The sequence below is a fragment of the Limulus polyphemus genome, unplaced genomic scaffold (assembly GCF_000517525.1).
Source record: "Limulus polyphemus unplaced genomic scaffold, Limulus_polyphemus-2.1.2 Scaffold3554, whole genome shotgun sequence".
NCBI classification, from domain to species: Eukaryota; Metazoa; Arthropoda; class Merostomata; order Xiphosura; family Limulidae; genus Limulus; species Limulus polyphemus.
Genome location: NW_013669164.1, coordinates 106,819 through 118,800, shown reverse-complemented (window position 1 = coordinate 118,800; position 11,982 = coordinate 106,819). Strand labels below are relative to the sequence as shown.

At 29.9% G+C, this 11,982-nt stretch overlaps 1 protein-coding gene across 1 annotated transcript in view; it reads left to right on the top strand.

Moving 5' to 3' along the window:
• Nucleotides 1-975: 975 nt before the first annotated feature.
• LOC106469578 (transitional endoplasmic reticulum ATPase TER94-like) overlaps nt 976-11,982 on the top strand; it is a 26,817-nt gene continuing 15,810 nt past the window's right edge. Inside the window, exons 1-7 of the mRNA XM_013930081.2 lie at nt 976-1,125; nt 5,139-5,244; nt 6,940-7,112; nt 8,061-8,141; nt 10,149-10,341; nt 10,790-10,921; nt 11,726-11,828. Of these exons, the coding sequence (XP_013785535.1) occupies nt 1,106-1,125; nt 5,139-5,244; nt 6,940-7,112; nt 8,061-8,141; nt 10,149-10,341; nt 10,790-10,921; nt 11,726-11,828 (808 nt within the window). The 5' untranslated portion in view covers nt 976-1,105. The remainder of the gene's footprint in view (nt 1,126-5,138; nt 5,245-6,939; nt 7,113-8,060; nt 8,142-10,148; nt 10,342-10,789; nt 10,922-11,725; nt 11,829-11,982) is intronic.

Sequence of the window (11,982 nt, the reverse complement as noted above, 5' to 3'; positions counted from 1 at the left end):
GTGAGTAATTGAACTGCAGTCACAGGGTATTGTCGAAGTTAACGTTCGTTGTTAAAACGTTTGTAAAAGAGCGACTGTTGAAAATAAGGGTATCGTGAAGTTATATTCAGAAAGAATAAACCAGTTTTATTAAGTAAGGACTTGTGTCGCTAAAGTTTCGTCGGAACGAAGTTACGGAAGGTTAATTAACAAACGGAGACGTAACAATATATTATGTATATGTTATATGACTCTTATTCTATGCATGTAGTAATAATTTTTATTTCTCATATGATACTAAATTGAACTACTTGTTAGCATTAATGCTTTTTACTTGATCATTTTAATATAAAATTAATTTTAAATGTTTGCATAAAACAAACATTTTAAGACAAGTACATGTAGTACCGAAAATGTACCGAGTTGGCCCTGTATTAGATTTTTGAATCCTCTGTTCTTGATCGATATTTATAATTGTTGTTATCTGTGCATTAAGGTTAGTTTCATACTTTCAAGCTCTCATGCATTAAAGATATCCTAGTTCATACTGAAGTTGAAAACTACATTCTACCACAGCTCTGAATTTCGGAGCTGGTGAGCCTGGTTCGAATTTGTGTGAAAACGAAAAATATTCTAAGCTGTGGGTGATTTATAGGAGTGACAGTCAATATCTTGTCGTGAGTTGTGTGATGTTGTTGATTGATTGTCTTTCCTGTGTTCAGTAGTTCAAAATTAGGGATTTTGGGAGATAGCTTTGGCATAAATACAAATATCCAATAGTGGAACAGCGGAATGTCTGCTGGCTTATAACGCTAGAAACGCTAATTATTGATTAGTACTGAATTCCTTAGTTTTGATTTTTGTGCATGGGCTTGTTCATAGAATGTTTTGTATATCAGTTATTTACCTTTTGCGAAAATGGTTTACTGGGTGTGTCGTCATGTAATATAAAAATGTATATATTTCGATAATTACATCATTATAATGTATGATGTAATATGTCTAGAGGGCGACAAAATCATATGTTTCTATTTGCAATCGTCACTGTGTGATTCGGGCCTAACAAGAGAAGTATAAGTTACAGTTTAGAACTTAGAAGGCTTATAAAGAAAAGGAAAGTTTTATTATGGCTGAAAACAAAACCAAGTAAGTTTGATTTTATTTTACTGGAAGTTACTCGTGTAGATTATCACATAACTGTATAGTTTGGAGACGGCTTGAAATTGAATAGGTAGTGAAGTTTATTACAAATGTATAACGTTTCGACAAATTTATGTTATCAATATCATGATATTGGATCCAGCATAGCTAGGTGGTTAGAGTGCTCGACTCGCAATCTGAGGGTCGTCCCACCAAACATGCTTGCCCTTTCAGCCGTGGGGCGTTATAATGTGACGGTCAATCGTTGGTAAAAGAGTAGCCCAAGAGTTGGCGGTGGGTGGTGATGACAAGTTGCCTTCCCTCTAGTTTTACACTGCTAAATTAGGGACGGCTAAGCAGATAGCCCTCGTGTAGCTTTGTGCGAAATTTAAAACCAACAAATATCATGATATTGATAACATAACTTGTCATAAGCTTGTTGAAACGTTGTACATTTGTAATAAGTTTCTTTCACTACCCATTTAACTTTCAAGCCATTTCCAAACTTTATTTTCAAAAAGTGCGGTTCTTGTCATCAAATTTTAATTCATCACATAATTGTAGTTCTGTAATTTGTAATCTGTCGTATCTCCACCTGAGTCGAAATTTGTAATTTGACCTTTATTATAATTTATACTAATACCAGTAATATAATAAGTTAATGTTGTAGCTTATATTATAAACAATTTCAGCCTCAGATACTTTTGAAATAATAATGCAGAGTATACTGTATTGTATGCACTATACTGGTGTAAGCACAGTGTAACTTGAATTTGTAACTATGCTTTAAAATTATAGTGTTAAAATTGAAATAGTGATAGTGTTAGGTTGGTTACATGTTATATTTTATCAAGGTGTTGTTAACTTAAATCCTTGCAAGTACATTTGGCATAAATATAAAAATATTACCTGGTGTTGCAACACTGCCAACAGTTAAATTGAAAACAGGCTTCAAAACTAACTCTTAATATAGCTCATAATTCAAGGTCTACTCTGATCTATTCAAAGTTTTATATATATTTTTTTGTACTACATCAAATAAATAATGAGGAGGGAAGAAAACCAAGTATGGACCCTGAGTTTTGGGCTACCTCTACATCATACTTAAGTATACAGCCTCTTGCAAATACCATTCACTTGTTTTAGTAATTTGCTGTTTGTCTGTTGAACGAGAACTAAGGAAAACAAAGCAAAGATTTTAAATAATTAAATGTCTTATTCAATTTCGGCAATAAGCATTAAGAACCCAAATCCCACTATAAACTATTTCTGTGCCTCAATAATACTGGTTACAAATAAAAAAAGTAGTTTTATTATTGTGATCATCTTCACTGTATGTAAATATTATCATAAATTGGGTCTTTAATAAAATTGAAATTAATTTTGAACATAATTAACTATTCTTTCAGTTTCAACCGATTTTCACATTTTTTTTTCATGATGAACACTCTGTCTAAATCATTAGATAAAGAATACATTATTTCAAAGTTACTCAGGACCATGATGTGGGAGTTTAGGATCTATCTAATTATCTAATGGTTAACATTAACTGTATTGCCTTGGTAAGATGTTAGGCTTAACTCTGATGAAATTTCCCTTCATGACTCAATTCTGTTATATACAAAGTCTGTTTAAGATGTATGCATATTTATCAAAAGTTCTGTGATACTTTTAAAAATGTTCAAAAGATTAATGATTATTGAAATGGTTGTTTTAATATCTGTTCAACTTATCATACATAGTTGCCAGTTCCATAGTCCAGATGGTCTAATATTGTAATATATATAGTTTTTAGGACTTGAAATGCACTCACCACTGTTGTGTTCTGACAACATAGAATTAAATTTTAAACTTTGGACCAATAGTCATTTTCTTTTAATCTTGGATTGGTAAAGAATAAACAATGTTCATTTTAGAATGCATCTGAAATACCAAAAATAAGATCCAAGTGTTATTTTGTTAGTAGGTGTATTAGAGGAGTCATTATGATGACTTTTAAATGATCTGAAAGTACATGTCATTTGACAGTATATGTCCGTAATATTTCCTCAAATTTCACACTTAAAAGCAGTATTTTATTACCTTTCATTTGAATTCCTGCTTTTAAAGCCAATAAAGAAAATGCTTTAATTTCTAAAATGTGGCTACTTAGAAAATAAAAGTTTTGTACTAAACTTTATATTTATTGAAGTTGTAACTTTTAACTTAAAGTATAGAAAGAATTAGTTTGAAAAATTGAGACATAATTTTGTGATAATCTTGTTTCTGTTTTATGCTGTAACATAAAAACATAAGCTATCCTGCTTGTTATTTACATTTGGATTTTGGTATGTCTTGGAACAATAAATTTTGAAAATACATCTAATTACAGATTGTTTTGTGTTAGATTCATCATCAAATTTGTATCAAAGAATTTGTGACTGAAATAATAGTGAAACAAACTAATGGTGATAATTAAAAGTGGAAAACGTATGCAAAATTTAATTTAATATATGTATGTATATTGAATAAACAGAATAATATTTTGCCAATTTTACCTTTGCAGTTATACTGTAAAATTCATATCCAAGTATTATTTATAAATATAAAGATTTTTTTCAGGTGATAATAAGAGGCTGTTTGTCCTATCTAGGTTATTTCATTTTCTACCATCATTCCATTCTACTCCAAGCTCCATAAAGAACTCCCTTTTCTTGCATCCAACCTTAATCTCCAAAACAATCGTTAAATTTCATCTTGATCCCCTTTAATGTTTAAGCTTTCATTGTACCTGAAGATGAACTGTTTCATAGGTCAGCTGTTATGTTAGAAGAGTAACTGCTTCAACTAGTCATCAACTTTTCCATCCATATCTTACACTTGTGTCCTCTAGTTTTACTGATAGTAAATGTTTTTCCTGGGTTTGTAGATTTCAAACCTTTCACAATCTTAAAAACCTCAATTATGTCCTCCTTATCCTTTCTTCTCTTCATTGAACTCGTATCAAGATTTCAACCTGTCTTCCTATAACAACATCTCCAAATATGTAATTATCCCCATAGTTTTTATCTGGTCATCGTTTGGCAATGTGATGCTTTCTTTAAAGTAAGATGGCTTAATCTGAACCCAGTATTCCAAATGAAGTCTAACCAGTGCCAAAGAGTGAATTATAACCTACAGTACTTGCACTCAATATTTCCATGTATAAATACACACATACACACGCTAATATACATTATCTAGAAGTCTTTAGAGACTGTAGTAGTTATGGTGAGATCTTTCACTATAGCTTCCCCTGCAGGCTTTAAGAATAATTTTTGTTGGGATAACTTGTAATATCCAACAAAGTATTTCCATTATTATTGTAATATCCAACAAAGTATTATTGATAAACATAAAGATACGAAACCCTGATAGAATTCAGAAGACTTAAGTGAATCTTGCTTTCAATAGTAAAGTAATATTGAGAAGCTTGAAGGTATGAAAGAGTGTTTGAAAGACTTAATTTAATCATCCTTTCATAATCTGATGCCATATCTGCTACTGGTGCATATAAAAATGCTATTTTTTGAAACAAAATTAGTGATTTAGTTTTATTTTGCTAAAATGTGTATATTTTTGTTGAATTACAAGTGTGAATACCGAGAAAAAAAAAAATTGTTTTTGTTTACATTTTTACATATTGTCCTTGTAAGTTTCAACAACTAGATTTCATAATGCAAACTTACACCTGATTGCTAAGGTGCTATAACTGCCATATGATTTTCTATACTATGGAAAAAAATCTTCAGTGTATGTACAACAAACTGTATATTGATATATAACTCAACCATTTTGTTAAAGACATAGGACAGTTAAAATTTACACCACTCATTTCTTTTAATTTATTGAAGTGTAAGCTATTTCATAGCAGTCCAATACCCCTAGTACACCCCCCCCAAAGAAAAAAAAAGATAAATTTGATTTTTTTGTATTTTCTTTTCTGCATTTAGTGTGTGATAACATTGTCTGTAAAATATATATTTTTTACTTTGTTGTAGTCCTGATGATCTTTCAACAGCTATTTTGAAAACTAAACAAAAGCCAAACCGATTGCTAGTAGAAGAAGCAGTTAATGATGATAACTCTGTCGTGGCCTTATCTCAGGTATTGTATGCTCTTTTACTTGATAATATTTTTAATCAAAAATAATTTCCAAACTCAGCTAGCCTCTGAAAAGTTGCAAATGTTTTTACTGTAAACTACTTTCTGCCTTACTTAGCAATGTTAGGTCATTGCATTGCTTTATTATTCTACTCTTTTTTTTTTTTTTATCCTGAACTATAACTCTGATTTCCACATGCACACTCAATCATGAAACTTAACTTTTGAAGTCATAAACAAATGGTTGCTATTTATTTTCCCATTGTGTAAATTAGGGACTGCTATTAGCAACAACATTATTCTTCTTTAAAATTAACTGTAACTGTGTCAGTATTAATTATTTCTTGTATTAAGTTTTAATAATATGTTACACAAGAAACTATTTCTAGTAACCCCAAAAATAAAAAATTTTGAGGCTATGCTTTGCATGATTCTAATGCACCATCTTTTAAAGATTTGAGCAAGTTCTAGAAAATTATGTTTATCTCTTTACCTCATGATAAAACAAGTGTGATATTGCAAACTATTAAATTTGTGATGTACAAGATTCATATTTTTCTAAATTTTTTAACTCATGCATTATAATTTGATAGTATATTTAATCAAAACTCAGAATCATCTTAAAATAATTTTAAGTTCTTAGCATTTAACAATTTATTAGATAATCTTTTATTTCTATATACTATTTACTCTTACCACAGTTTTAATTTAACTCTAGCAAGCCAATTACCAGATTTGCTACTGACAGAAAATTAACAATAGCCAAATCATGGGGTTCAATAGCCAAAAGTAGTGTACCACATGTTATGTGGACAATTTTTATTTTGGAGGAACTATTTGTGCAAAAATTATAATCATGTTTTTCAAATAGTTAATAATGTATTGACAAAAAAGGACCATAAGTGCACAAATCTCGAAGGTTCTGTCAATCTATTTTCCTCGTGATGAAACAGTTGTGATATAGCAATCTATTAAATTTGATGTACAAGATTCACATTTTTCTAGATTTTTCAACTCGTATGTTAACTGACATGTAAAAATTACTACTGATTTGTCTGGCATGGTTTTGATGTTGACGTAGCCCATGGTTACATACGGTAATCATGATATAGCTGTTCAGTGTGTGAAATTGATTTGTGATTGTTCAGTCTCCACTTTGTTCATTCCATCACTACTTTTTACATTACCCACGATATCAAATGGGAAGTATTTTGCTTTCACCACAATGAGGACATGATCACTAAAGAAGAAATGGAAATGTTTAATTTGAACTATTAGTCTTACTAAGAAGACAGCGTGTTTCTTACTTTTGATGATAATATTTATGTGAATAAGCTATTGGTTTCAGTAGCTTAAAAAGTGTTATAATAATCAATGTCAATATTTCATGTATCATACAAGTTTAAAGAAAGATAAATCTTATTTTATTTCACTCAAATTAGTTCTATTAAAGTTTCCAAGCTTTGCATATATCAATTGTGATAATAAACTCAAACTTTAGTCCAGTTATAGCTAATCACCAGCTAGAGATTTCATATTACAAGAACATTTTTTAACATCTCTCTTCATTTTAAATATTCTCATTTCACTCTTTTTCCTTCATTCTAGCTCAATATAGTGAGAATGGATTAATATTTTCAAGTTATTACATATAAATACCAACTTTTTACTAATTTCCTAATATTTCCATCCTTTTAGGCAAAAATGGATGAGCTTCAACTCTTTCGAGGAGATACTGTACTTTTGAAAGGAAAAAAGAGGAGAGACACAGTTTGTATTGTCCTTTCTGATGATACTTGTGCAAATGAAAAAATTCGAATGAATCGTTGCATTAGAAATAACCTAAGAGTAAGATTAGGGGATATAGTAAGGTAGGTAGAATTAGAACCATGGTGAGTTATTAGTTTATGCTTATGAAATGAGAGAAAATAATAATGGTTTTAATTAAAACTGGGAAGATATTTGAAAGAAGATATTAGATATTAGAAATAACCTAAGAGTAAGATTAGGGGATATAGTAAGGTAGGTAGAATTAGAACCACAGTGAGTTATTAGTTTATGCTTATAAAATGAGAGAAAATAATAATGGTTTTCATTAAAACTGGAAAGATATTTGAAAAGACATTCTACCAAAAATTCTAAACATTACTAGCCACTCTATTAAGTCTATGACATTTTTTAATGTATCGCATAGTACATTTATAAAAGAGCTCGTTTTCTTAAGTTTCACATTGAAAACAATTTAAGAATATGATTTAACTTCTTTTTTTTGTCTGTTTTCAGAATGGTCATAGTCATGCTATAAGTTAACAAAAGGATATCAACTTAATTTAAAATATGTATACATAAAAAATAGAAAATAATAAAATATTTACATTTCACTTCAGGCAGTTCTCTTGATTCTGATAAAAGGTAGTTAATCTTAAAACTTTTGCTAAATATTAAATTGATGCTAGTTTCTTATGTGTAATGATTACAAAAAAAACTCGGTATTTTGAAAAGTTGGATACGGCATTAAAACACACATTGTGAATTTAAACTAATTTTCTCTTTCAGAATACATTTATATGCCAACTTGTTCTGTTGAAACTAATTAATCAAAATATTATCAACTGTCTTTAAAGGATATATATATATATATAAGTATCTGTTATTTCACTGTCATCGAGATATTTTGCGAAGAGAAATTAGGTTGAAGTTATTGTTGATGGCAGTGAAATCTGTTTTGTGGAAATGTATGTAATGGAGTTCTTTCATTATGGTTCATAAGATGTGTTTATTTAACATATCATTGTCAGACTTATTCTTGATTTATGTAGTGTTCAAGCTTGTCCAGATGTGAAGTACGGGAAGCGAATACACGTTCTTCCTATTGATGATACTGTAGAAGGTTTGACAGGGTAAGTTAAGTTAGATGACTGTGGATTGACACCAGCGTTTTTTTCTCATTATTAAAATCACTCATGTTAGATCTTGTATTGCTAATAAAATTTAGTTAAGAATGATAAGAAACCTATTAATGAGTGTACATTAAATTTATGTTAAATGCAAATACCCTTGCCTGTTTTTGATGTTATATTGTTTGCATTATAGATTTAATTATTTTCAATTGTTGTATTAAGTGACATCATACAAGCATTGCTAGCTGCATGTTTTATATTATTAGAAATCTGAAATAATACAGTTCAAGGTATTCATATTTAGCAATAAATAGATAAAGGAAAACCAAAAAACAAACAAATCAACAATCAGAACAAAAACAAAACTTTTAAAATATTTATAAAATTTTTACTTAGCTGTATGACTTATACTAGCATCAAGTTTCTTCATTCATAATAAATTTTAGTAACTTGTTAATTACAACTATTGTATGAAAGCCATTTCTAAAATTTGATAATAAGATTAGGTTAACATTAGGTTAATAAGATTAACCACATTTCCAGTTATTGGTCTAAGGAGCATAAAGCTTTAAAAACGTTTGTTTTTTCTCATTCCAGTCGTGCACTAGACTTGTGCTATAAAATATTCAATAGATGGAGTATCTTATCTAACTAATTAATCTTAATTGACTAAAATGTAATTTGACCAATATTTTTTGTGATTTCATTATTAGAGGTTAATTATATACCATCACTTCTGATTGTTTTTCTACTTTAAGAACATAAGTAACTTGTATACCATGCACTAAATTTTGTGTTTTTAGAGGTGAAATATAATTTTATACCACTAAGTGGTATGTTTTTAGGTTCCAAAGTTAATAGTATATCACTAAATTATGATTTTTAGTGCATTTTCAAGGGTAGTATTTAACTGTATACTACCAGTTAAGCATTGAGTTTTCTGGGCAAAACACTTGTGTACCATTAATTTAGCTGTGTGTTGAAAAATTGGTGTTTCAAGAACTGTCCTAACATTTTGTGATAAATTATGAAATTGAAATTTGAATATCCTCTATTTTTTGTTATCTGTCAAGAAAAATATGTCAGTTTGTTTTAATAGTATTGTCACTTTGCAATCAACTTCTATGTTTGTCATAGAATTCCTATAAATATATTAATTTTGACCAAGTTACCCACTTCATGAACTTACTTATGGAGTTTAGTTATGTACTGTGAATAGTGGGAAAAGAGCTGTGCTGGTATAGGGGTTCTATAATTAAATCATATAATTACAAATCCACAGAAATTTCTTAAGTTAATGAAATTTAACTTTTGAGAAAATTTCAGAGAGCTTGAGTTTGGTGTATGTTATATGTAGTGAAACTCTTAGTATCACCTAGAAACCAGACTGTTTTATCAAAATATTATGACTTTGTGTGTTGCATTCCTAACATCTGTCTGTAAATATTGCTTGTTTCAATAAAACAATTAAGATTAAGTTCGTGAACAACATTAGTTCTCTGAACTTGTGTTTTTGTATTCCAAATTTTTGTTTTTTATATAGATTTCAAGCATTTTATTACTTTGGACATTGCTCATGTTTTGGAGTAAATACTTGCATGACAGATATATACTGAAAACACATACATGTAGATATCATTTGCCTTAGCATAGCCTTGTAGTTAAGGCATCTGACTTGCAATCTGCAGGTTATGAGTTTGAATCCCATCAAGGAACATGCTTGTCCTTTCAGCCCTGGGGACATTACTGTGTGATGGTTAACCCAACTCTTCATTGGTGATGGGTGGTGTTGACTAGTTACCTTTCCTCTAGCCTGTCATTTCAAAATTAGGGAGAGCTAGTGCAGATAGATAGGGCTCAAGTAGCTTTGCACAGAATTTAATCAAACAAACATCATTGATTTCTATAGCATAAAATGTGTACATTTTTGTAACAGTCTTATAAATGTTTATGTTGTCAGTTGTATTACATACTTCAGTAACATAAAAAAATTAACATTTTTTGCAGGAGTCTTTTTGATGTATATTTGAAGCCATATTTTCTGGAAGCTTACCGGCCCGTTCACAAGGGAGATATGTTTGGTGTCAGGGGTGGAATGCGTGCCGTAGAATTTAAGGTGGTTGAAACTGACCCTAGTCCATACTGCATTGTTGCTCCTGATACAGTTATTCACTGTGAAGGGGAACCAATAAAAAGAGAGGTAAAACTTCTCTTTGAGAACAATAATAAATTGTAGAATGGGTTATAAAACTTATCTTTCCGTTTCATAGTGAGTGGTTGAAATTTACATAAGTTGTGAATGAATTATTGGTAAGCATTATTTTTTAGTACCATGAACACAAACACACAATTTTTTTGTTTCTTTTGCTTTTATTTAAATCAGAAGCTCAGATGTTTTTGTAAATGAATTTGGAATTGGCTTTGATATTTTCTTACATAAGAAATGGTATGAAAATAATTGAAGAAATTAAAAATGTATAAACATTTTTTTGTTTCTGTAATTATCAAGCTGTTATCCTACAACATTAATTCATTAACATTGAGATAATCTAAAACTACAGCTGGTGGTTGTTACACAAATATCTAATTAATCACAAATGTGATACTTGTTTGTAAAAATTGTACTACTTGTGTTTATCGACTTACAGGAAGAAGAAGAGACACTAAATGCTGTTGGTTATGATGACATCGGGGGTTGCCGTAAACAGTTGGCACAGATAAAAGAGATGGTGGAACTCCCTCTTCGACATCCTAGCTTATTTAGAGCCATTGGAGTAAAGGTATGTTTATTGTATGTTTAGTTAAAGATAGAAGATAATTTAGAAGATGTGATTCTACTTCGCTGTTTCTGTCTTAGGGAAATTAATTTCAGAAACAACTTTGTACAAGGGCTTTGCAGGGGGTTGTGATTAACATGTTCAGATTTTGAAATCAAGGATTCATGGTTTGCTGTGTGTTGCAGAAAAAACTTGCCTTGTGCTGTGGGGCTGTACAGCCACTATAACAGTGATGGTCAAATTTTGCTATTCAGTTATATAAGAGTAGTCCAAGAGTTGGTGGTGGGTGCTTTTAGTTCTTATACTTTTTGTTTTGTATCTTGGAAGTAATGTTGATACCTAAAATTTTATGAAAGAATTCAGATTGACACATTGTTAGCTTGTCAGTTACTCTGTTTTGTACTTGTTGAGATAAATAATAATATTAAAAATTACTTTATTTTAGCCTAATCAGTATCATTTCAAGTGATCAGTGTATGAGCATCAGAAAGAACATGAAAAATATGAGATTATATCATGAAATATTTTTAGCTTTGTCAATAACATATCAAGTAACCAGTAAGTTGTAAACTTCAAACCAATTGAAAAATATTTTAGGTAAAAGATTTGGTCATTTCTTATTTGTGATGTAAAATTAATTTAATTTTTTTTCTTTTGCTTTCAAATACTTGTGATATAAAGTATTCACAAAAAAAGGTTTTTGTCTCTTAAATTGTAACTAACAGTTTAACTTTGCCTTGAAATTTGAATTTATTAAACCTGTCGTACATACACATTTTTCTTATGAAAGAACTTTGTGTTTTCAAGCCTCCAAGGGGTATATTGCTGTATGGACCGCCTGGAACAGGCAAGACATTGATTGCTCGAGCTGTTGCAAATGAAACTGGGGCTTTTTTTTTTCTTATAAATGGTGAGAAGTTTTTGTATTTTGATCTTAGCTGGACTACAGTGATTGTTATGCTAGAGATGTTGACTGTCTATGATAACTTTGTGGTTTTTATAATTTTAAATAATACTTAAACACAAGATGCTGATGCTTTATTTGGGTATTAACCCTTTCGAGA